Source organism: Lynx canadensis, chromosome A2 (genome assembly GCF_007474595.2).
Source record: "Lynx canadensis isolate LIC74 chromosome A2, mLynCan4.pri.v2, whole genome shotgun sequence".
Taxonomy (NCBI): Eukaryota; Metazoa; Chordata; class Mammalia; order Carnivora; family Felidae; genus Lynx; species Lynx canadensis.
The window spans coordinates 61,116,339-61,138,668 of NC_044304.2; the positions used below are offsets into that span (position 1 = coordinate 61,116,339).

Consider the following 22,330-nt stretch of genomic DNA (forward strand, 5'->3'; position numbering starts at 1 on the left):
CGGGAACTCCCATGGCCACTGCCTCTCCTAGGCCCTGAGTGGGAGGACGGGTGAAGGGACCCCCATTAGGGAAGCTGCACAGCCCCAGGGGTCAGGGCTGGTGAGCCAGGACAGGAGCTCCAGCCTCCTCAGAACTCCTGCCCACCGCGGGACAGAGAACCGACAGCACCACCCATGCTCTTGGCAGGATGTTCAAAGCCATGGTTGATGTAGGTGCTGCTGGCTGTGGATGTCGGGGCCTGGTGGGTCGGGCAGGAAGCCACCCTGGCCCTGGCAGCTTCCTCCATCTTCTGCTCCAGCACTAGAGCCACATTGACATCGGGCCCTGCAGAGGAACAGCCCCAGAGGCCCAAGATCAGGGAGGCCACGTGCTGGGCAGGAGATGGTGAGGGGGTGGGGGAGGGCCCCCTGGGTTGGGACTGCTGGGAGTGGGAGTGGGGGAGGGCCCCCTGGGTTGGGACTGCTGGGAGTGGGTGGGGGAGGGCCCCTGGGTTGGGACTGCTGGGAGCGGGTGGGGGAGGGGCCCTGCTGTGCTGCAGGCCAGCAGGTACGGGAAGGCCTCTGGGCACTCACCCACGAAGCTGAGGACGACTGGCAGGAAGACCAGGCCGTGCAACAGGCCCAGCAGGGTGATGAGGAGGTTGAGGCGGAAGAAGAAGATCTGGATGAGCTGCGCCTTGGCCAGGCCCAGGACGAGGATGCCCGGCAGGTTGGTCATGGCCACGCCCGCAAACACCTGGGGGTCACAGGCCCCGTGAGACGGGGGCACAGAGTGGGGGGGGACGGGAACTGCAGGGGGGTGGCCGGCCCACTCACCGCACTGCCCATGAAGGTTGTGGCCTCCTTGGCCCTCTCCAGCCGGGTGAGCCGGGTGCTGATGGCAAAGGCGCGGGTGATGTGGGACACAAACTCCACGGAGATGCCCACTGCCTGGGGGCAGAGAGGGGCGTTAGGCATGCGAGGGCCGGGGCGTGGGGTCTCTGGAAGGAAGCAGAGTGTCCGGCGTGGCACATTACCGTGACCAGGTTGATGAGGGACACGGCGTTGTAGCTGATGCCCCACAGGGCCATGAAGCCCACGGTGTCCACGAGGATCATGACGATGGAGAACAGGTTGAGGAGGCCGGAGCGCAGGTCCATGCCCAGCAGCAGGCAGCAGACGGCGAACGTGGGCAGCAGGCACATGGCAAGCATGAAGAGGCCTTCGGGGACCACCGTCAGGTACTGCTCGTAGAACACGTTGGTGATCCTGTGGGCGGGGCAGCGGAGCGCTGTCACCGCCGGGGGCGCGCCACTTCCCGCCTCCGGCTTAGGCTCCAGGCTCCCCAAGGACCCTCCCACCCCTGCCACGGGCCTCACGTGTAGGGGAAGACCTCAAAGGCCGGGTCGGTGCCCGGCACCTGCCGCAGGTGGGCGGTGATGTTGGCCGCCAGTGCGCGTGCCGCCCGCAGGGCCTCCGTGTAATCCTGTGAGTTCCGCAGCGGCTTGTGGTAGGCCATGAACCTCGAGGCTGCGCCCCCGTGGGGCCAAGGAAGGTCAAGGTCACTGCAGGCGCCCTCAAACCCCAGGGACACTTGGGGGATGGGCTGGGCAGCCACCAGGATGGAATTCTTAACTTGTGAGTGAGGGGCCCTGCCTTTGGGGGTTGCACCCCTGTGGGAGGCCCGCCCGGCCTGACTGCCACGGGCACAGCCTAAAGACACCAGGATAAACCCAGATGCTGTTGTCCGGGGTTTCAAAACATGCATCGGATGTTTCAGATTAATTCAATTACTTTTTCGATGTGCGTCTTCCTAGAGGGAAGATCCAGAAAGGGAGACAAAACCCTGCAAGTAGTTCACCTGACAGGGCTGTGCTGTGGGTGACCCCTGGGCAGGTGCAATAGCCATTCGCTTAACCAGGTGACCGCCTCTGGGCGTGATTTGTGCATGTGAGGAAGAGGTGTGGGTGGCCTGGTGCGGCACCAACTGGTGAGAGTCCGTGAATGTCTCACCGACTGAGGATTTGGGGCAGGGCACACAGGGGTGAAGTCTGAGAACGTGGAGCCGGGTAACACGACCTCTGAGGACAGGGCCAGGGCAGGCCAAAGCCCCCATGGAGGAGGGAGGAGAGAAGACTGGAGGCTGAGAGGCTCTTCCCCGGGGCTTGCAGGGACCTGCCCCCCCCTCCCCCCCCCCCCGCCCCGCCACTGCCCTGGGAGCAGCTGACTCTGGTCTTCCCTGCCAGGTGAGGTCACGCTTACCTAAAACTTGGTTACCAGGTCCCAAATCCACGGAGGTGCTATACGCTGCCAGTCCACTGCCAGAAAGTCAGAGCGAAGGCTTCGTCAAGGCCATGGCCACACTCGGGGACCGTCCCCCGCCAGCACCCACCCCAGGCTTACCCTTTGGGACACTTGATGTTGGGTGGGTCCTCCAGGAACCAGGGCAGGTATTTGTGGAACTGGTCCACTGATGGCCGGACGGGGCCCAGAGTGAAGTTCACACAGCTCTTCAAGCAGGCCAGGGAGTCTGCAAAGAGAGCGGGGGCTCTGGGCAGAGGCGTCACCCCCCCCGGCTCCATTCCCACCAAGGTCCCCACATATTTCCACCACCCAACAGCCATGTGACATGTGTGGTCTGGAGGGGTCTGCCCTTGTCTCTGTAGGACAGGGCTGTGGAAACTGCTGGCAGCTGTAGGCAGGTGAGGAAGAGATGTGCAGGGCAAAGAAACAACCCCCTTGGGCCTCCCCACTTCCCCTACAATCGCAGCTGCTCTGGGACCAGAGCCACATGCTAACCTGGCCCTCCACCACCCACCACCCTCGAGTGTTGGTGTGCCCAGAGATCACCACTCAGGGGGCGCCTGCACAGTGGGGCGTGGTCACCCACACGTGTGCTCTGAGCCCACACCCCCACCCCAATCGACCCTGCAAGTGGGCCTCGCCAGTCTGCTCCTCTCTTGCCTCAGTTTCCCCAAGCTGTGTTAGGTAGGCCATTGAGCCCCCAGAGGCCCTGCACTCACTAACGGTCGAGGGGCAGAATTTGTCTTTGTTGGCACCAAAGGCATACAGGCGGCAGCAAGAGGACGGGGTCAGCCAGTCAATGAAGTCATCCACCCAGGAAGAGGCAGGGATGGCCAGGTAAGACCTGAGGGCACATGGAGAGGAGGCTGGGGTAGGGGGACCAGGTGGGCAGTTCTTCTGGTGGCCCCAAGGTACTGGGCTTCCTCGGAGAGTCAGGAGGGGGCAGCTGGCCACTCACTCGTCGGGGAACTCAGTGGCGAACTGTATCTTCTGGGTTAAGGAGAAGCTGTCGCATCCTGCGCTCGAGCAAATGGCATTCATTCCCGCCTCCGTGGAGAAGTTGTAGCCTCCAGTGGTGACGAAGTAGACTGGAGCCCCCACCTCAAAGTAGCGGTTCAGAAAGAGGAAATAGTCGAGCAGGTAGGAGTCCTGGAACAGAGGACGGCCAGTGAGGCTGGGGCCAGACTCACCCCAGGGGCGCACTCCAGCTGGTGCTCACGGAGGTCTGCCGCACACCCAGGGGCGCGATCCAGCTCATGCTCACAGAGGTCCGTACACACTCACAGAAGTGTGTGCAGGAGGTACACACATGGGCGCACCTGCTCATAGAGACGTGCTCACAGAGGTGCGTGTGCACATCGTATCCTAATCACCAGTACACACACAGAGCGACATACTCCGCCCCACGTGAATACACTCTGACAGGCATACAAACATGCATGCACGTGTAACACGATCCCTTCCTATTATCTCCCTTCCAGCACAGCCCACAGGCGTGTGCACGTGGAGACAGGCGGTGTGTCAGGCACCTGCATGGCCTGTTCCTTTCTCCCAAAACCTCTGAGCTCTGGAAGAGAAGACGGAGTACGAGAAGCCAGGAGTCCACCCCCGCCCCCAACCTAGACACAACTGCACAACCCGTCTGATGGGGTTTGCAGCCCTGGGGGCAGTTGAGGGCTCGCAGCTTCCAGGGAAAGGCCTGGATGGTGAACTGTGCTTCGTGTCTACACCTTCAGCTCCCAGCACATGCAGGTGTCCCAGGGGCAGTTTGTATACCGCTTGCGGAGTCCAGCGTGGGACATAAGGACCCCACACTCTATACATGGCGGATTTGCGTTCTGATTGCCGGTCACTGAGCTTCTGATCTCGGTGGTGCAGAGTCAGGCTGTACCGTGGTCTCTCCCGCCTCCAGCTGGCCCGACTGCCAGGATATTTAAATGGCAAGTGACTGGCTTATTTTCCGCTTCATGTTTCCCCTTTTTCTCCTTTGGGGAGCCAGCCATTTAAGGAATAGGACATTCAAACACAAATACTGAAGTCACCGCACATTACCAGGGAAAGGCACAGGCTCATCAGACTTTAATTTTATACCACAGGCTAATCTCCCAGACACAGACACAGCAACGTCACATTTGGGAAAAAAAAAAAAAAAAGCAAACCTTAGAGAAGGGAGGAGAATCTGATCTTCAGAGTTACCATATGATACAACTCAACTGTGTGTTTTTCTTTTTTTTTTTTTTTTTTAATTTTTCTTTTTTTTTTTCAACGTTTATTTATTTTTGGGACAGAGAGAGACAGAGCATGAACGGGGGAGGGGCAGAGAGAGAGGGAGACACAGAATCGGAAACAGGCTCCAGGCTCTGAGCCATCAGCCCAGAGCCTGACGCGGGGCTCGAACTCACGGACCGCGAGATCGTGACCTGGCTGAAGTCGGACGCTTAACCGACTGCGCCACCCAGGCGCCCCAACTGTGTGTTTTTCAACAACAACAAAAATCACAAGACACACAAAGAATCAAAGTGTGGCCCATACCTAGGAACAAAAACTAATCAACAGATGATCTTGAAAAAGAACAGACAGAATCAGACAGAAACTTTAAAACATCTGTCTTGGGAATGCTTACAGAGCTAAAATAAGATACGGACAAAGTCAAGAAAAGAAAGTATGGACAAAGTGGAAAAACCACCAAATAGAAGACATAAAACGGAGACCAGGAACAAATTCCAGAGCTGGAGAGAAGGAGAAATACAGGAAAAATTTTGTTCATAGATGACATGATGGTATGTATATAAAACTAACATTCCACCAAAAAACCCCTTAAAACTGGTAAAGAAATTCAGCAAAGTGGCAAGTTACGAGATCAACACGCAAGAATCAGTTTCATTTCTATACACGAACAATGAAGAACCCAAAAAGGAAGCCAAGGGAAGTGCAGTTATAAGAGCATAAAGCGAATAAAATACTTAGGGATTAACTTTACCGAGGGTGTGAAAGACCCGCATGCTGACAGCCATGCCATATCTCAGAAAGAAATTAAGACACAAATAAATGGGGAGATGCCTGTGCCCACGAGCTGGGAGGATGAATATTATCCAGGTCACCAAGGAGCCTCCAGCTTCAGTGTGATGCTATCAAGATCCCAATGACATTTCTTACAGAAATAGAAAAATTCATCTTAAAATTCATAAGGGACTCCAAAGAGCCAAAATAATCTTTAAAAAGAATAAAAGTTGGAGGACTCACATTTCCTGATCTCAAAACTGACCACAAAAGCATAGTAATCTAAGCAGTGAGGTGCTGGCATAAAGACAGACACACAGACCGATGGGACAGAAGACAGCCCAGATGTAAACCCTTGCGTGTATGGCAACATAGACTCTGACAAGGGTGCCAAGACCATTCTGTGGGGAAGGGGAGTCTCTTCAACGCTTGCTGCTGGGGACACGGGACGTCTACACACAAAAGAATGAAGTTGGACCTTCAAAAATATACATAACTATGCACAAAAATTAACTCCAATGGACCCAACACTTAAGGGCTGAATTTGTAACTCCCAGAGAGGAAAGCACAGGGGAAACCTTCCAGATACTGAGTTTGGTGATTATTTCTTGAATGACCCCAGAAGCCTGGGTAACAAATGGAAAAATAGGCAAATTAGAATTGATGAAAACTTAAAAAAAGTTTTTTAAAAGGTTTTATTTTTAAGTAATCGCTACTCCCAGCACAGGGCCTGAACTCACAACCCCGAGATCAAGAGTTGCACACTCCGACTGGGCCAGCCAGGTGCTGTGAGAATTGAAAACTTCTGTTCATCAAAAGACATCTCTGATAGAGTAGAAAGGCAACCAACAGAAGTGGAAAAGACATTTGCCAATCATGTATCTGATTAAAAATACTCAGAATATCTAGAGAATTCCCAAAACTGAGCAAAGAGACAAACAAACAAAAACAACCAATCTGATAAAAAATGAACAAAAGACTTAAACACACATTTCTCCAAAGAAGACACACAAATAGCCAATAAACATATGGAAAGATGCTCAGCATCACTGATTATCTGGGAAATGTAAATCAAAACCTCAGTGAGATGCCCCTTCACACCGGGCAGGATGGTACTATCAAAAGGGGGGGTGGGGGTGCCTGGGTGGCTCAGTCGGTTAAGTGTCTGACTTCAGCTCGGGTCATGATCTCACAGTTGGTGGGTTTGAGCCCTTCGTCAGGCTGTGCTGACAGCTCGGAGACTGAAGCCTGCTTCGGATTCTGTCTCCCTCTCTCTGTGCCCCTCCCCTGCTCGTGCTCTTTCTCTCTCTCTCAAAATAAATAAATAAAGTTAAAAATAAATTACAGTTAGCGTTATCACGTGGCCCAGCAGTTCCCCCTCTGGGAACACACCCGGAAGAATGGAATGCAGGTTTGGAGAGAGATCTCTGTGCACCTGCGTCTGCAGCAGCCTCATTACAAACGCTGAGACAGGAAGGAAGCCTTGTGCAGAGACAAGGGGTAAAGACAATGCAGAGTGTGTGTGTGTGTGTGTGTGTGTGTGTGTGTGTGTGCGCACACGCGCGCACGCATGAATGTGTGAGCATCGTCGGCCTTGACAGGAAAGGACGCTCTGACACCGGAGAACCTGACACCGAGTGGAAGGAGCCAGACACAGAAGGACACGCACTGAAGGGGGGGGGTCCTGAGAGGGGTCCAGTCCACAGAGACAGAGAGGACACGGTGGGTACCAGGGTGGGTAGGGCAGGGGGAGTTGGTGCGGTCACTCTCGTTGCCATCCTCCTCAGATCCTTCGCATGCCTCTCTTCAACTCACGAGGCCATCTGGCCCCTCCAGCCATGGAGGTCTTACCTTCCACAGAGCCCCTGACCTTCCCTGTCTCCCGGGCCCGAGGAGGTGGTGTGCCAGCACAGGGCAGGCATGAGGTGAGCCGTCAGTCACTCTGCCTGGATGCTCGCCCCACACGGCCAGCCCCCCATGGCCTGCTTCTGCCCCCCAGGAGCCTTGGGGCTGGCGCCGCCCCTGTGCATCCACACACCGGCTCAGCTGCTCTCCCGGGTCCCCGTCGTGAACAGCCCCACATTGCCTACCAGGTCCCCCCGCCCACACCTGGCCCCCGGGGGTGTGCCCTGTCCCCCCTGAACCCTGGGCCACCGAGAGGAGGTCACAGGGCACAGCTCACCTTGGGAAGGGCCAGCTCCTGATCCAGTCCCACACTGGCCTGGCACATGAGGTACAGCCCGGCTCCAAACAGGCCCGTGAACAGCAGCAGCTGTGGGGGGGCGGGGGGGCAAGGGGGGCACTCTGGAGCTGGGCCGATGGCGTCCCAACCATCCCGCACACGGGCGAGCTTGAGGTCCCTGCGGGCAGGCAGACCCTCCCACTCCACTCACCACAACCACACGTGTGACCCGGTGCAGCAGGAGTGGGACGTAGACCTTGCGGAAGAATCGCAGCAGGAGCCCCTCGCTTTGGCCTGGGGGGGGCAGCTCCCGAGCGCCAGCACAGCAGCACACATCCATCCTGGAGGCCTGCAGGGCCGCAGGGTGGGGGGACATGCCAGCGTGCTGTGTTCTCAACTTTTACTTTCCACGGTGATGAAACACCACCACACTTTGCACTGTCCCTCTCAACATCTCACTTCTAGCTTTTCTTGGCCCTTTGTACCTTGCAGATTTGATCCTATTCCCCTAAGTTATCAAACCAAACTTGCTTCTCCGTGGGGTCCTAGGGACTGCGTGGCCCGCACAGCCCCACATGCCGTCCCTGCACCCAGCCCCGCTCTGTGAGCCGGCTCTGGCGGCGGGTCCCGGGGCCTGCCCCAGCCCTACCTCCTGCCGCCTACTGTCCAGGGACAGCAGGGCCACGAAGGCTGACACCTGCAGCAGAAAGTCCAGGATGACAGCCAAGCCGGAGGTCAGGGCGAAGGTCCTCACCGCTGGCATGGGGGTCAGGGCCCCTGGGGGTGCAGGGGTAAATCTCAGGGCGTGGCATCTGCTGCCACAGTGGAGGGAAGGGGCCGCCCACAGGCACCACCCCGGTGGGGAGGGGCTGCCCAGCCTCACCGAGAAAGAAGCAGATGGCCTCAGACAGGCTGCAGAGCAGCATGCTGGGGGCCACCCTGCCCAGTGCGCGGCCGATGTGGTCCTCTCGCCGCTCTCCAGGCCTCCGCGGCAGCCTCTGTGTGGGGACACCAGGGACAGCGTCCAGGGCCAGCAGGGAGGGCACAGCCCTGGCAGGAAGGCCCCGCCCCAGTGAGGAGCGGACCCTGCGAACACCCTGCTTCTCAGGGTCTGGCCGGGAGACGTGCTTGGCGTGTTCCAGGCCATGCACGGCACACTCCTTCCAATACATCCCTGGGTCCCTAAAAGTGCACCAGTGGGAGAGGCTAAATCCACGGGGATTGCACGTCCGTGGACTGCTACAGAGGAGGCCGAATAGTGCCGCATGACGTTCAGCACAGGGCAAGGAGGCACACGTGGTAGGAACGCACGTGTGTGCAAGATACAGGATGCTCCGTTTTGCACAGACTGTGGACACGAATGCTGGTGCAGAAGAGGAGTGCGCCAGAGGCCCAAACCCGTACAGGGCTGGGTCTGCGAGAAGAAGAGAGCCCCGCCCTCTCACCTGGTACTCGAGCACTAGGATAAAGATGTTGTCAGCACCCACGGCCAGCACCAAGAAAGGCACCACCTGCAGGATCACCAGGGAGGAGGGGACGCCCAGGTACGAGAAGAAGCCCATGGCTGCCGTGACTGCTCCCAGCACCACGGCCACCCCGCCCAGGCCCAGCGTGGCCTTGGCATCCACCTGCAATGGAGCGGGGTTCAGTCTCCTCAGCTGCCCCCCACCCCGAGCTGGAGAAGGGTGGCAGGCCTGGGGCAGGCGTGCTGGGGGTTTCTGCGTTCCCGCATCCCCCAGCACAGGTCCTGCCCCAGGAGGATGGGAGTCGATCATGAGGCCTTTTGAGCAGAAGTATCACTCCTTGGGGAGCCACTGCGGGGATGTCTACAGGTTGCTCTGTGGAAGGTTCTGGATGCCCCGACAGGCAAGCCCACCCCACTGGGCCCCTCCAGATCCTTACCGCCACCCGGCGCCAGCTGGAGTAGCTGCCCAGGGCCAGGGAGATGTACAGGAAGATGACAATGTAGCTGACCCCGAAGACCGGCAGGTCCTGGGCCGTGGTGCGATTGATCTCGTCCTCCAGGGAGCGCTGTGGATGCACACCCCCCAGCCCTGCTGACCTGAAGGCTCCGTGAGCCCAGCCAGGCCGCTGGGTCCTGTCTTCCTCGTGGGCAGCTGCAGGCCCAGGGTCGCCCGGGGTGGGGGGGTCCAGGAGGGGGACACGGTGACCCACCAAAGCCACCTGGGTCGCCCGCCCCTCCAGAGGCAGGGAGCCTGAAGCCTACCTCCGCCATGAATGTGACCTGGAACCTGCCGGCTGTCCGCTGCTGGAAAGCTCTCATCGTCTCCAAGAAGGCCCCCTCCCAGAGCTTTGCCTGTGCCAGCCGGGAGTCCCGAGGGGCGTAGTTGTTAAGGGAGAAGGTCATGATCAGGGCCTCTGCCTCAGAGTAGTCTTTCCCTGGGATAAGAAATGTTCAGCCACCCTCCTTCCTCACCCCTGCTCCCCTCCCCACTCCAGCCTCACCCCTGCTCACCTCCCTCCCTCTGGCCTCACCTCTGCTCACTCCAGCTCCATTCCCCCACTCCAGCCTCACCCCTGCTCCCCTTCCCCTTCCAGCCTCACCCCTGCCCCCCCGCCTCTAGCAGCACCCCTTCGTCCCTCCCCAACCGTCCATATCCAAGTCATTGTCTTACTCCTCCACCCCACTTCCCTCTTTTAGCCAAGGGCAAGCCTGTGAACTCAGGCACAGAACCAGAGGGCCTGAGCAGGCTGGGAGAAGATGAAAAAGGTAGCAGTCCTTTGGCCCCAGCCAGCCCCCCACAAGCCTGGCCACCCCAGGCAGTGAGAGCCCATCAGTATTCCCACCCTCCCACCCACCGTCCCTGCCCCATATTGCCTCCTTGCTGGCCTTCCCCAGAGCCACCCGGCTTACCTCTGTAGCCCCCCACAGCAAGAAAAGGGAAGACAGGGCCCCCGTAGTCAGCCATGCAGCTCAGGGCTAGGGCTGTGCCGTCCTTGAAGGTGAGAGGGGCACTGGGGGGAGAAGGAAGGACCTTTCCTGGCCCCGTGCCCATTGCCAGCCCCAGACGGCCAGCACTGTCCCCTGACCCATGGTCAGAACCACTTTTCCCCAAAAAATTTCCCTCAGCCCGACCCAGAGTGGAGCAGAGCTCTGTGACCAGGGCTGTGTGAGCTCTCCCTTCACACCTGCTGACTCTGCAGGCTCGAGACCACATCCCAGACAAGGCAGGTCCATGAGTGTCACACACGTGGACTACCGGGGGTCACCAGGACTTAGCCCCGGGAATCTGGCACAAGCTCCACTCCTACAAGACAGCCTCACAGTGTTCAGCCTGTCCCCCCGCCAGCCTGGAACCCCCAGGCCCTGAGACCAGATCTTCCTTTCTGTGCACAAATTACTAGCCCAGACCCCTTGGACATGTCTCTACTGAGCCTTCCTGCAAGTGCGTGTTGGGTACCCTGACAAAGTGGTCTTTGTGAGTGAGCACATGGGTCACCAGCTATCCTGGGCATGCCGGTTGCTATGTGACCTTGAGCAGCTCACCACACCCCTGGCCCTCAGTTTTCCTGTCTCTGGAATGGAGATAATCAGACCACCCCAGAGATGTTGTGAACATCCAAAATCAAAATAATGCCAACACAAGGACTGGACCTGGGGACAGAGCTCCTTCCCTGACTCGCCAGTTCTGAGCGCCAGCCAGGACCAAGACACCAGTTCTGGGAAGCAGCCCAAGGGGTGGAACCCTGGGTCCCTCACCTAATCCAGTGGTTCTCAGTGCGGTGTCAGGGCCCGGGAGTCTTAGACACCCTTTCGAGGGTCTGCAAGGTCAAAACCAATCTCATAATAATATAAGATGCTTTCCGCCTTTTCCCCTTCATTTGCCATCAGGTATAAGGGATAGAGACAGTCTGCTGATGTGCCTTCAGAGTCCATATCGCAACTAACATTTAGGAAAAACCACATGCTGAGTTTGGGTGTATATCAAAGAAAACCGCCAAGTACGTGGGGAGGCTCTCACGACGCTCCCCCCTCGTCCAGCCACATGGGCGTGACGTCAGAGACACTCACTACGGCCCCAGCCAGCAGGCCACACGCAGAAGCCAGAAGCCAGCTATCCCCCATTAAACAAGACAACAAAGAGATCTGTAAAGATGTAAAACAATGTCACTCTTATCACTGACTCTTCTTGTTTGGAAAATAGTTATTTTGTATAAAAGTATGCTATTCATGTTGACATGTAATGGGGCTTGTTACTGTCGTCTCATCATGTGGTGGATGTCAGTAGATATAGCCTCTACCTGGGCCAGAGCAAACCGGGGTATTTGGTCTCTTGTGACAGTGTCAGCAGGCCCAGACCAGGCATTGTGGACCTCTGCACACTATAATCTCAGGGAGCCTCGGCCACTGCCCGCCCACCCGTTGCCCTCCCGGGTGAGCCTTCACTCTCAACCCCAAGGCCCAGCAGTCTCACTGCTGTCTCATTTGCAGCACAGCAGAGTGGAGGCAGCTGGGGACCAGACCCCAAGATTACCACGGTGTGTGGCTGCACCCTGCACAGGGGCACCCAGCCCCTGCTGGGTGACCCTGCGGTGCTGGGGGCCTGCATGGACGCACACACATCAAATCGCTCCATCACACTCAAAGAAAGAACAGCAAGGAGGCAACTGCTCTGTCTGAGCGGGGTCAGAACCAGGGAGGCCATGATGGCCACGCACAAACCCACGCCAGCCAGTGGGAGCCACAGCGGGGGTGGCAGGGAGGAGTGTGGAAAGGAAGGGTGTGTTGCAGCCCCTGAGACAGAGACGCGGGGCCACACAGGACCCCAGGGGCCGGGCCAAGCCCCGCTGCAGGGACCTGGCAGTCCCCCTCCCTCCCCAGGGCCAGCCGGCGAGGACTCACTTAGCGCAGTAGAGAAAGTGGTCCCTCCAGTCCACTTGAGAGGTCTGCCCGGTCAGCGTCTGGTTGGCTGTGAGCAGCAGGCGCGTGCGATTGTTCTGGAAATACTGCAAGAGGCTGTTGACGCAACAGTCGGAGAGGCTGGTGTTGTGTGGGTTGAGGGGCGCGAAGCACACGTCCTGCAGCGACACATTGCGCTGCTCCTCGGGTGACCACACCTGCAGGTGTCGCAGCGTCTCCTGCAGCTCCAGCACCTCCAGCAGGACGTCGGGGGCCAGAACCCCACTGAAGTTCTTGGGCCCCAGCAGCAGGGAGTTGTAGCTGGAGCCAGGCCGTGTGGGTGCCGTCAGGATCACCTGGTTGGTCCGCAAGAAGGGGCCGAAATGCTGGTCATGAAACTCCTTCTCTCTCCGGGACTGGCTGCTGGGGGCCGACCACAGCTCCACGGGGTCCGTGGTCAGCTCCATGAAGGCCAGGCCTCCTGAAAAGGCCACCACCACGGCGATGGACACCAGCAGGATGCTCAGCGGCCACGAGGCCACCCACGTGCCCCAGCCCTGGAAGCACCGGCTGAGGAGGCTATGCGTGGACAGGCTCAGTTTGTCAGAGAGGCTGGTGCCCACCGTGGGGTCCCGCATCTTGCCCTTGCCCCAGCGGGAGGCCAGGCGGGGCCCCACCAGGAAGGCGGTAAGTACAGCAAAGGCCGAACAGAGGGTGATGACGAGGGCCAGCCCGCCTGCCATCCGGCCCATGTAGAAGGTGGCGTCCAGGGCCTGGGGCCGGGCGATGGCGGGGCACGAGGCGGCGCAGTCTTGGCAGGAGCAGGCGGCTGCGCCGTCTGCCTGGGACTCGTTGCACGGTGCCACCTCCCCATTCAGAAGCTGCACCCCACTCCCCGGCGTCTGACCAGGCTCCAAGAGGTAGAAGGTGATGTCCAGGGGGGCCAGGCCATTTCCTGTGTCCCCCTGGAAGTTGAGCCAGCGCTGAGCGTTGCAGAGGGCGGAGCCATAAACGCCACACATGGTGCCCACAGCCAGCGTGGCCGCCGCAGGGACACGCACCCGGCTGCATGAGTCGTAGGTCCGCCTGGCGAAGCTGCTCTGGTAGAAGGCCTCGTAGGCCACTACAGCCGGCGGCCGGCCGTCCCCGCGCCGGGCCACGCGCGTCACATTGACGAACAGGCTCTGGTTGGGGCTGCAGGTGTTGTGGCAGTGCAGGCTCACGAAGTTGTCGGTGCAGGCGGGGCAGCGTGCGAGGAGCGCCTTGGTGACCGCCAGGCTCGCCTCCAGGGACACCAGCTGCTTGGCGGAGCAGCAAGCGTAGGTGGTGTCGGGGCCAGCGTACAGGCGGGGGCAGATGCGCCGCAGGAGGGCCAGATGCTCGCCGGCCAGGAGGCGGGCGGGTGTGTTGGACAGGCAGGACACGTTGGCCAGGGGAGCCAGGCCTCCGGACAGCTCTGGGTTCTTGCCACACTCGTCGTAGAAGGCACAGTAGCCAGACCGGTGGATGGGTGTGTACAGCTCGGCCCGGGCCTACGGCGGGATGCCATCACCATGGGGCCCAGCGCCACTCGCAGCAGATGGCCTCGGGGCAGGGGCGGGCATGGGGTGCACAGCCCGGGGACCTGGGGAGGGACGGGCGCTCCCGCAGTTTTCGGGGCGTGATGACTGGACAAGCCAGGCCTGTGTCCCAAGTGATGGGGTTACTGAGGAGAGGGAGGTGGCCGGCAGACCTGCATTTAGCAAGGTCATGCCGGAGGGTGAGGAAACAGGTGGGGAGAACGGCGGAGCGGGGCGGGGACACCCTTGGAGGCTACCACCTAGTCCTGCTGAGAAACGGCAGCCACGACAGGTTGGGGGGCTGCAGGCTGCATCTGGGGGCCCAGGGCCCCTCTGGGAGATTCTGTGCAGACCTTCCCTCACCTGCTTGGGGCTGGCAGCCTTCAGCCGCCCCCCCCCCCCAGACGTGCCACAGCCCAGGAACTCCTCCCCACCTAGCGTTCAACCCTCATTGGGTGATTCCCATGCACCCCCAGCCCACCCCAAAGGCATCCCATGATGGGACCCTCCTTCGTCCCTCCACTGGCCACCTGAGGCCAGGACATCCGCGGGCACCAGGGATGGGAGGCACACAGGCACCCCCCATCCCCAGCACTCGTGTCCACCTCACCCTATGACCCTGAGCTATGGGCCACCCAGGACCCCCGCCCACACTCCTCTTTTGGGGCGCCTGGGGTCCCTCATCTATCCATAGGCCAGCCCCTCAGAGTCAGGCCCTCCTCACTGTGGCCAAGCAGCCCCCTGCCCGACAGTTCTGCGGGCAGCAGTGGAGGGGTGACCACTGGCACCGGGACTCACCGAGTGCAGGAGCAGGGCCCATAGCAGCCAGCCCCTCAGTCCGGCCTCCGCCATCCTGGCTCTGGGAAGGCGTCTAGGGGAGAGGGGCCAGGCCACGGGGACAGCTGAGGGCTGGCTCCTGGGGACACACAGTGCCGGTCCAGGCAGCACATACACTTAACCCGGGGGTGCTCAGCAAGGCAGCGTCCCCGTTGGGGAGGGCCTGACCTGACTGGTCAGGGACCAATGGGGCTGAGCCCCACAGCTCCCAGCTGGTTAATGATCCACCTTCTCCTGCCCTCCCACCTGAGTCCCACCCTCTCCACGAGCCTCCCGGGGAGGCGCTGGGGTCTCCCCTTCATCCGCTTCCCAAAGCAAGGACTGGCCCCCAGAACCAGCCTGCTCGCCACAGCCTGCCCCCCCTCACCCAGCCCAGCCCAGAGCCCCTCTCTCTCAGCCCCCTCCTGGGAGCCAGCCAGCTCTGGCTGGGACACACCTTTGCACTGTCAAGCTTAGCAACAGTTAATTAATATTAACAGCCTGATAACAGAGGGGACTGTTATGGGTGGAGTGACCAGTGACAAAGCCCCCTCTGGGTGGAGGGGGCAGACCATCTCCCGAGGGGTCTGACAGTCCTAGAGGTCCCAGATGTGACAGCCACAGCCCTCCTCTGCCTGCCTGGCTCTCCCATCTCGTCCCCCTCTCTACTGTCCCTACAGGGGCAGAGTGTCAGCCGGAGCCCCAGGTGTGCAGCAGACACCTTCTCTCCCTCCCCCGGGCTCTCCCTATCACCAGATGGGCCAGACCTTGGCCCCCATGCCAAGGCTGAGCTGATAAGGGAGCCTGTGGGGAGCGACTCCTGTCGCCCGCCCGCCTCCACACAGCAGGAAGGAAACGTATTTCATGGACCCTGGCCTGACTCAGAGGAGCCACGCAAGCCGACAAGCCAGACAAGCTGAGGGGGCTCAGGCCCCTCCCCAGGCCCTGAGTCAGCCACAGGTTGGGGAAGAATCCGGCCCAGCCCAGGGCTGTGCTGGCTGCCGGCCGCCATCCAGTTCCCTGTGGGCCCAGCCCCCTATACACCTGCTGCCAGATGCTGAGACCCCAGCCCCACTTGGGGTCTCTTTCCCTGCTCCTGCGTACCCTCCCCAAGAAGCCCACCCGAGACAGGGATTTCCCTGCAAATAGTTTACTGAGAGGTGACCCCACATGGCACCAGCAGGGACGGGGAAAGGGCAGGAAGACACATGGGCACCCCGGGGCTTGCCAGGGACTCCTGGAGACTGTGGGGCACATACCGCATCTCCTCCAGTGGCCGGTTGGGGACCTGTGACAGCTTTAGCCCCAGGCTTCTCTGGTGTGTGGAGCCACTGCCCCCTTAGTCCTAGTTGTGTCCCAGCAGAGGCTGGCAGATGGAGGCTCCCAGAGATGGAAGAGCCATGCAGAAATGAAGGAGGCTCGCAGAGGCAGTGGGGTGGGGGGGAGGCCCACAGAGGCAGGGGGCAGGGAGGGGGTAGGCCCAAAGAGGCGGAGCCCAGATGCGTGGTCTGGGATCTTCCCTGAAACACACCCAGGGTGAAAGCAGACCTGGGCTCTGAGCAGATGAACTTGCTCTCCACAATCCCACCTCGGCATCTCTGAGGTCACACTGCCACCCAGATCTGAGTTGTGAGTGTGTATGTTCGCTCTTGACTGCCACTCTTTCTTCTTTGAGCACACATCCCCCACGCCTCCTTCCCTCTGATCAGCGCATTCCCTCTGGCTTGTGTCCTACAGAGTGACAGATCCAGTCTCCAGGAGCCGGAGGCTGGGCATCCCATTAGTTTTGGGTTAATGTCTTCATGCCCAACTCTATTTTCCTTGACTCCACATTGATGTAAACCGAGACCCTAGAAATGAGGCTAGTGCGTCAGCGTAGCAGGTGCGTGCTAAGTGCACGGCCCAGGAGCTCTTCCCGTGCACTAATCTAGAACACGTCGAGTGATTACCACACTCTTGCTTCATAGTATGCGGTTTAGGGCTCAGATGACTGAACCCCCAGGACTGAAATGCTTCCCACAGATGCCAGCAACCCAGTCAGCGGCCTCACCTTCACCGTCTATTGCATGTTGTCAGACTTGACAAACAGAGTCAGTAAGATGACACCTCGTTTCCCGCTCTCCTTTGTTTCCAGGGAGAGGGGTGTGCCTGCTCAGGCTGGACAGGAGTGAACGGGGCAACAGGGGTGGGAGGTGCCAGCTGCCTGCAGGGAAGCCTCACGGGGTCGGGTCTGGTGGATGCCTGGCAGTCTGTCCCGGTCCTGCACTGCTGGCTTGCTGCAAGGTCCAGGGGTGAGGCCGTGACGCTCAGCCAGCCTTTGGCTGGGGCCATGGCACCTGGCTGGGTGTGTGTGCCATGCACTGACCAGCCCACATGGTGGCCAGCCTGCAGGGGAAGACCAGGGGTCCAGTCACCTCAGGGCAGCCTTCATCTTCCCTGTTGTCCAAACCCTGCCACTATTTGCTAAGGACTGTGTCCTCTGCTCTCCCAGGCTCCTCTGTAGCTGGTGGTGGCCCTGGGACCTGATTCTGGCCCACGTGAAGGTCTTTTCTTTTTACATAGGTGTCATTTTCTTTGAGCAGTCTCATGTTTGCAAATAAAAAAAGTGAGCAGAAAGTACAGGAGCTCCTGTAGACCCATCACTTCCCCACAGCCCGTTACTCTTACATTTGTGGGGCACATCCGCCGCAATTGATTACCCCATAGCGACATGTTATCAACTCAAGTCCGTGGCTTACGTTAGAGTTGGCTCTTGTCTCAATACTCTGGGGGATGTTACAGATACGCAGTGAAATGGGACCACTATCCTATCATACAGAATAGTCTCTCTGCCCAAAAACCCCATGCTCCACCTGTTACTTGCCCTTCAAACCCCCGACAGCCACAGCTCTTTGCACAGATGCTATTCTGCATGGCAAAAGACACATAGCCTGGGGGCGCCTGGGGGACTCAGTCGGTTGAGCATCTGACTTCAGCTCAGGTCATGATCTCGCAGTTCCTGAGTTCGAGCCCCGAGTCGGCCCTGTGCTGACAGCTCAGAGCCTGGAGCCTGCTTCAGATTCTGTGTCTCCCTCTCTCTCTGCCCCTCCCCTGCTCATGCTCCGTGTTTCTCTCTCAAAAATAAACATTTTTTAAAAACTTAAAAACAAAAGACACATAACACAAACATTCCTGTCTTACCCATCTATAAGCACACAGTTCAGTGTATTATGTATGTGTGCTCCATTGTGCAGCCACTGACGTCATCCATCCTGTGAATATGAACTCCTGTCCCTGCCAAACCCCGACTCCCCCAGCCCCTGGCGACCACTGTTCTGCTTTCTATCTGTCCGATTTTGGCCACTGCATGCACCTCACATGAAGGGAATCACACAGTACTTGTCTTTCTTGTGATTGGCTTATTTCACGCAACATCACATCCTCAAGATTTGTCCATGTAGTAGCAGGTGCCAGAAGTTCCTTTTTAAAGGCTGAGTGATATTCTGCTCTGTGGACACACCACACACTGTTTATCCAACCATCCATTGATGGACACTTGGGGTGCTTCTGTGTTTGGGCCACTGTGAATAATGTTATGGATATGGGTGTGCAACATCTCTTCCAGATCCTGTTTCAAATCTTTGGGGTACAGTTCTAGATGTGGAATTGCCAGGTCATACAGTGATTCTATTTTTAATTTTGTGAGGAACCAGCATACTGTTTTCCACAGTGGTTGCGCCATTTTATATTCCCACCAACAGTGCACGGGGACATTCAGGTCCTCGATCTTCAAATTTTCCACGTGGTTTCCTGTTGTTTCAATGGCAGCCATCTTGATGAGTGTGATGTAGTATCTCACTGGGTTTTGGTTTGTATTTCCCTGATGATCAGTGATACTGAGAATCTTTTCATGTGCTTATTGGTCATTCCTACATCTTCCTTGGAGAAATGTCTATTCAAAATCTTTGCTCATTTTGTAATCAGACTGGATGTTTTTTAAATTATTTGTTGAATTTAGTTGTCATAAAATCTAGATATTAATCCTTTATCAGATACGTAGTTTGCATATATTTTCTCCCATTCTGTAGCTTGCCTTTTTACTCTCTTGATAATGACCTTTGACACGTAAGATTTAAAATTTTTCATGAAGTCAAATTTGCTGATTTGCTAACTGTGCTTTTGGTGTCATAGCCAATGAATCACCGACAGATCCAATGTCACAAAGCTTTTGTTTCTTCCAAGAGTTTCATAGTTTGAGCTGTTTCGTCTTTGATCCATTTTGAGCTAATTCTTGTGTTAGTATGGGTCCAACTTTGTTCATTATTTCACAGAGTGAATATATACTTTTCCAAGCATTTCATGAAAAGACTGCCTTGGCTACCTTGTCAAGTCATTTCACCTTATTTGCAAGGGCTTACTTATGGGCTGTTCATCCTATTCCAGTCTATATGTCCATCTTAAGTCAGCACCACTGTCTTGATTACTCTATTTTTGTGGTAAGTTTTGAAATCAGGAAATATGATGTCCTCAAACTGTTCTTTTTCCAAGTTTGTTTTTGTTTTGTTTCATTGGTTATTTGAGGTCTCTTGAGGTGCCACTATGAGTTTTAGGATAGATTTTTCTGTTTCTACAAAATATGACTTTGGGATTTTGATAGGGATGCATTAAATCAGTAGCTCACTTTGGATAACAATATTATTCCAACCTGTCCATGAACACTGGATTCTGTTCCATATTTACATCTCCTTTCTTTTACCAATGCTTTCTCATTTTCAGTGTATACATCATTCACTTCCTCAATGAAGTTAATTCCTAAATATCTTATTCCTTTTGATGCTATTGCAAATGAAACTATTTTTCTCAATTTCTTTATCAGATTGTTCATTGTTCTTGTATAGAAATACAACTGACTGTTGTGTGACTTTGCAACTTTGCTAAATGTATTTGTTCCAACAGGTATTTTTGTGAAGTCTTCAGATTTAAAAAAAAAAAATTATTTTTTTTTTAAATTTTATTTTGAGAGAGAGAGAGAGAGAGAGAGAGAGAGAATGGGGGAGGGGCAGAGAGAGAGGGAGACAGAATCCAAAACCGCTCCAGGCTCTGAGCTGTCAGCACAGAGCTCAATGCAGGGCTCAACTCACAAGCTGTGAGATCATGACCTGAGCTGAAGTGGATGCTTAACCAACTGAGCCACCCAGGCACCCCTTGTCTTTAGGGTTTTTTATATAAGACCACATCATTCACAAGCAGAGATCATTTTACTTCTTCCTTTCCAGTTCGGATGCTTTTCTTCTTCTTCTCTACTCCCTGCTCTGGCTGAGAATTCCAGCACGAGGTTGTATAGAAGTGGTGAACATGGGCATCTGTCCATCTTCTTCCTGGTCTTACAGGAAAAGCTCTTAGTCTCTCACCACTGAGTATATTTGCTGTGGATTATTCATAGATGACTTTCATTATGTTGAGGGATTCCTTTCACTCATGGTTTGTTGCACATTTTTATCATGAAAGCATGTTGGATTTTGTCAAATGCCTTTCTCCATCAACTGAGATGATCCTGTGGGCTTTTCCTATACATTTAGTTGATGTGGCATATTACATGGCTTGATCTTTGTATGATGAAACATCGTTGCATTTCTCGATAACTCCTACTTACTCATGGTGTTTAATCCTGTTAACATGTACTGCCATTTATTTGCTAGTATTTTGTTAAGGATTTTTTGCATCAATATTCCCAAGGGATATCCTTTTCTTGTAGTGTCTTTGTCTGGCTTTGGTATCAAGGTAATGCTGGCTTCTTAAAATAAATCAAAAGTGTTCCCTCCTCTTCAATTTTTTAGACAAATTTGAGGAGTATTGGTGTTAACTTTTCTTTAAATGTTTGGTAGAATTCGCCCGTGAAGCCATTGGGACCAGGGCTTTCCTTGTTGGAAGATTTTTTTTTTAAATGTTTATTTATTTTTGAGAGAACACGAGCAGGGGAGGGGCAGAGAGAGAGGGGGAAACACAGAATCTGAAGCAGGGTCCAGGCTCTGAGCTGTCAGCACAGAGCCTGATGTGAGGCTCAAACCCACGAACACGAGATCACGACCTGAGCCAAAGTCAGACACTTAACTGAGCCACCCAGGTGCCCTGGAAGATTTTTTCTTTTTTAAGTTTATTTATTTTGAGAGAGAGAGAGAGAGAGAGCGAGCACCATCAGCGAGTGGGGTGGGGAGGAGGGTTAGGGTTAGAGAATGAGAGAGAATCCCAAGCAGGTTTCACACCATCAGCACCAAGCCTGATGTGGGGCTCGAACTCCCAAACCATGAGATCATGACCTGATCCAAAACTGAGAGTCAGATGCTTAGGCGACTGAGCCCCCAAGGTGGCCCAAGATTTTTTATTAATGCTTCAATCTCCTTGCAATGGAGGTCTATTCAGATTGTCTAATCTTTCGTGATTCCGTCTCAATAGGTTTTGTGTTTCTAGGAATCTATTTTATCTGGGTTACTCAATTTGTTGCCACACAATTGTTCACTGTGCTCTATTATTAACACTATATATCTGTAGAATTGGCAGTATTTGTCCTGGATTTCATTTGATTTTAGTCATTGGAGGCTTCTTTCTTTAGTCAACCTAGCTAGAGGTTTGTCAATGTTGTTGATCTTTTTGAAGAACCAACTTTAGGGTTCATTAATTTTCTTTGCTGTTTTCCCACTGTTTCATTGATCTTTATGATTTCCTTCATCCTGCTAGCTTTGAGTTTTGTTTCTTCCTCTTTTTCTAGCACCTTAAGTTGTAGAGGTAGGATGATGATTTGAGATCTTTTTAAAAATGTAAAGATTTGGGGCGCTGGGTGGCGCAGTCGGTTAAGCGTCCGACTTCAGCCAGGTCACGATCTCGCGGTTCGTGAGTTCGAGCCCCGCATCAGGCTCTGGGCTGATGGCTCGGAGCCTGGAGCCTGTTTCCGATTCTGTGTCTCCCTCTCTCTCTGCCCCTCCCCCGTTCATGCTCTGTCTCTCTCTGTCCCAAAAATAAATAAACATTGAAAAAAAAAATGTAAAGATTTATGAATTGTAACTTTCCCCCTCAGCAACTGCTTTCACTGCATGCTGTTAAGTTCTGGTATGCTGTGTTTTCATTTTCATTCATCCTTAAGTATTTTCTGACTTCTTTTGTGATTTATTCCTTGGGCCATTGCATGATGTTTTTATGAGTGTGATGTATAATTTTGACAAGTTTGAGCTTTACAGTTTTCTGTTTCTGCTTTCTAACTTTATCCAGTTGTGATCAGAGAATATATGTCCGATGATAATTATTTCTTAAATGTGGAGATTTAATTTGTGGACTAACTGCATGTATATTTGAGAAAAATGTGTATTTTGTTGCTGGCAGGCAGAGTGCTTTGTATTTGTCCATTAGATCCAGTTGGCTTATTGTGTTGTTCGTGCTATTTCCTTACTTATGTCTGGGTGTCCTATCCATTATCGAGAGATGGAGCCATGGACTCTCTTACTCTTGCTGTAGGAATTCCTAATTCTCCTTTCAATTCTATTAATTTTCCCTTCATAGATTTTGATGGTCTGTCATTAGGTGCATAAATGTTTACACACACTTTTCCTGTACTGACCTTTTTATTAATATACAATGTCCTTCTTTGTCTCTTATAAT

The 22,330-nt window shown here is 55.3% G+C and overlaps 1 protein-coding gene and 1 long non-coding RNA gene across 2 annotated transcripts; one reads left to right on the forward strand and one right to left on the reverse strand.

The window, feature by feature from the left end:
- Positions 1 to 106: 106 nt before the first annotated feature.
- Positions 107 to 15,049, reverse strand: NPC1L1 (NPC1 like intracellular cholesterol transporter 1). The gene is made up of 19 exons (XM_030307597.1): positions 14,684 to 15,049; positions 12,330 to 13,858; positions 10,341 to 10,441; positions 9,693 to 9,865; positions 9,368 to 9,496; positions 8,911 to 9,093; positions 8,349 to 8,463; positions 8,115 to 8,242; positions 7,677 to 7,814; positions 7,466 to 7,555; positions 3,242 to 3,432; positions 3,003 to 3,127; positions 2,383 to 2,509; positions 2,242 to 2,297; positions 1,359 to 1,509; positions 1,017 to 1,248; positions 817 to 930; positions 574 to 736; positions 107 to 325 (listed from the first exon to the last, which is right to left on the reverse strand). The coding sequence occupies exons 1-19, from the start codon at positions 14,735 to 14,737 to the stop codon at positions 129 to 131; spliced, it is 3,996 nt and encodes a 1,331-aa protein (XP_030163457.1). The 5' UTR covers positions 14,738 to 15,049; the 3' UTR covers positions 107 to 128.
- LOC115508661 lies at positions 640 to 4,420 on the forward strand. The gene is made up of 5 exons (XR_003967069.1): positions 640 to 709; positions 1,051 to 1,220; positions 3,044 to 3,120; positions 3,284 to 3,423; positions 3,765 to 4,420. It is a non-coding gene; the product is annotated as an uncharacterized LOC115508661 (long non-coding RNA).
- Positions 15,050 to 22,330: the final 7,281 nt, after the last annotated feature.

Excerpts from the sequence above, each read along its gene's own strand:
- NPC1L1 (XM_030307597.1), bottom strand. The coding sequence starts at position 14,737 with ATGGCGGAGGCCGGACTGAGGGGCTGGCTGCTATGGGCCCTGCTCCTG. Across the intron at positions 13,859-14,683 it reads GGGCCCTGCTCCTGCACTCG|GCCCGGGCCGAGCTGTACAC; the intron begins GTGAGTCCCGGT and ends ATCCCGCCGTAG. Across the intron at positions 326-573 it reads AGTCGTCCTCAGCTTCGTGG|GGCCCGATGTCAATGTGGCT; the intron begins GTGAGTGCCCAG and ends GTTCCTCTGCAG.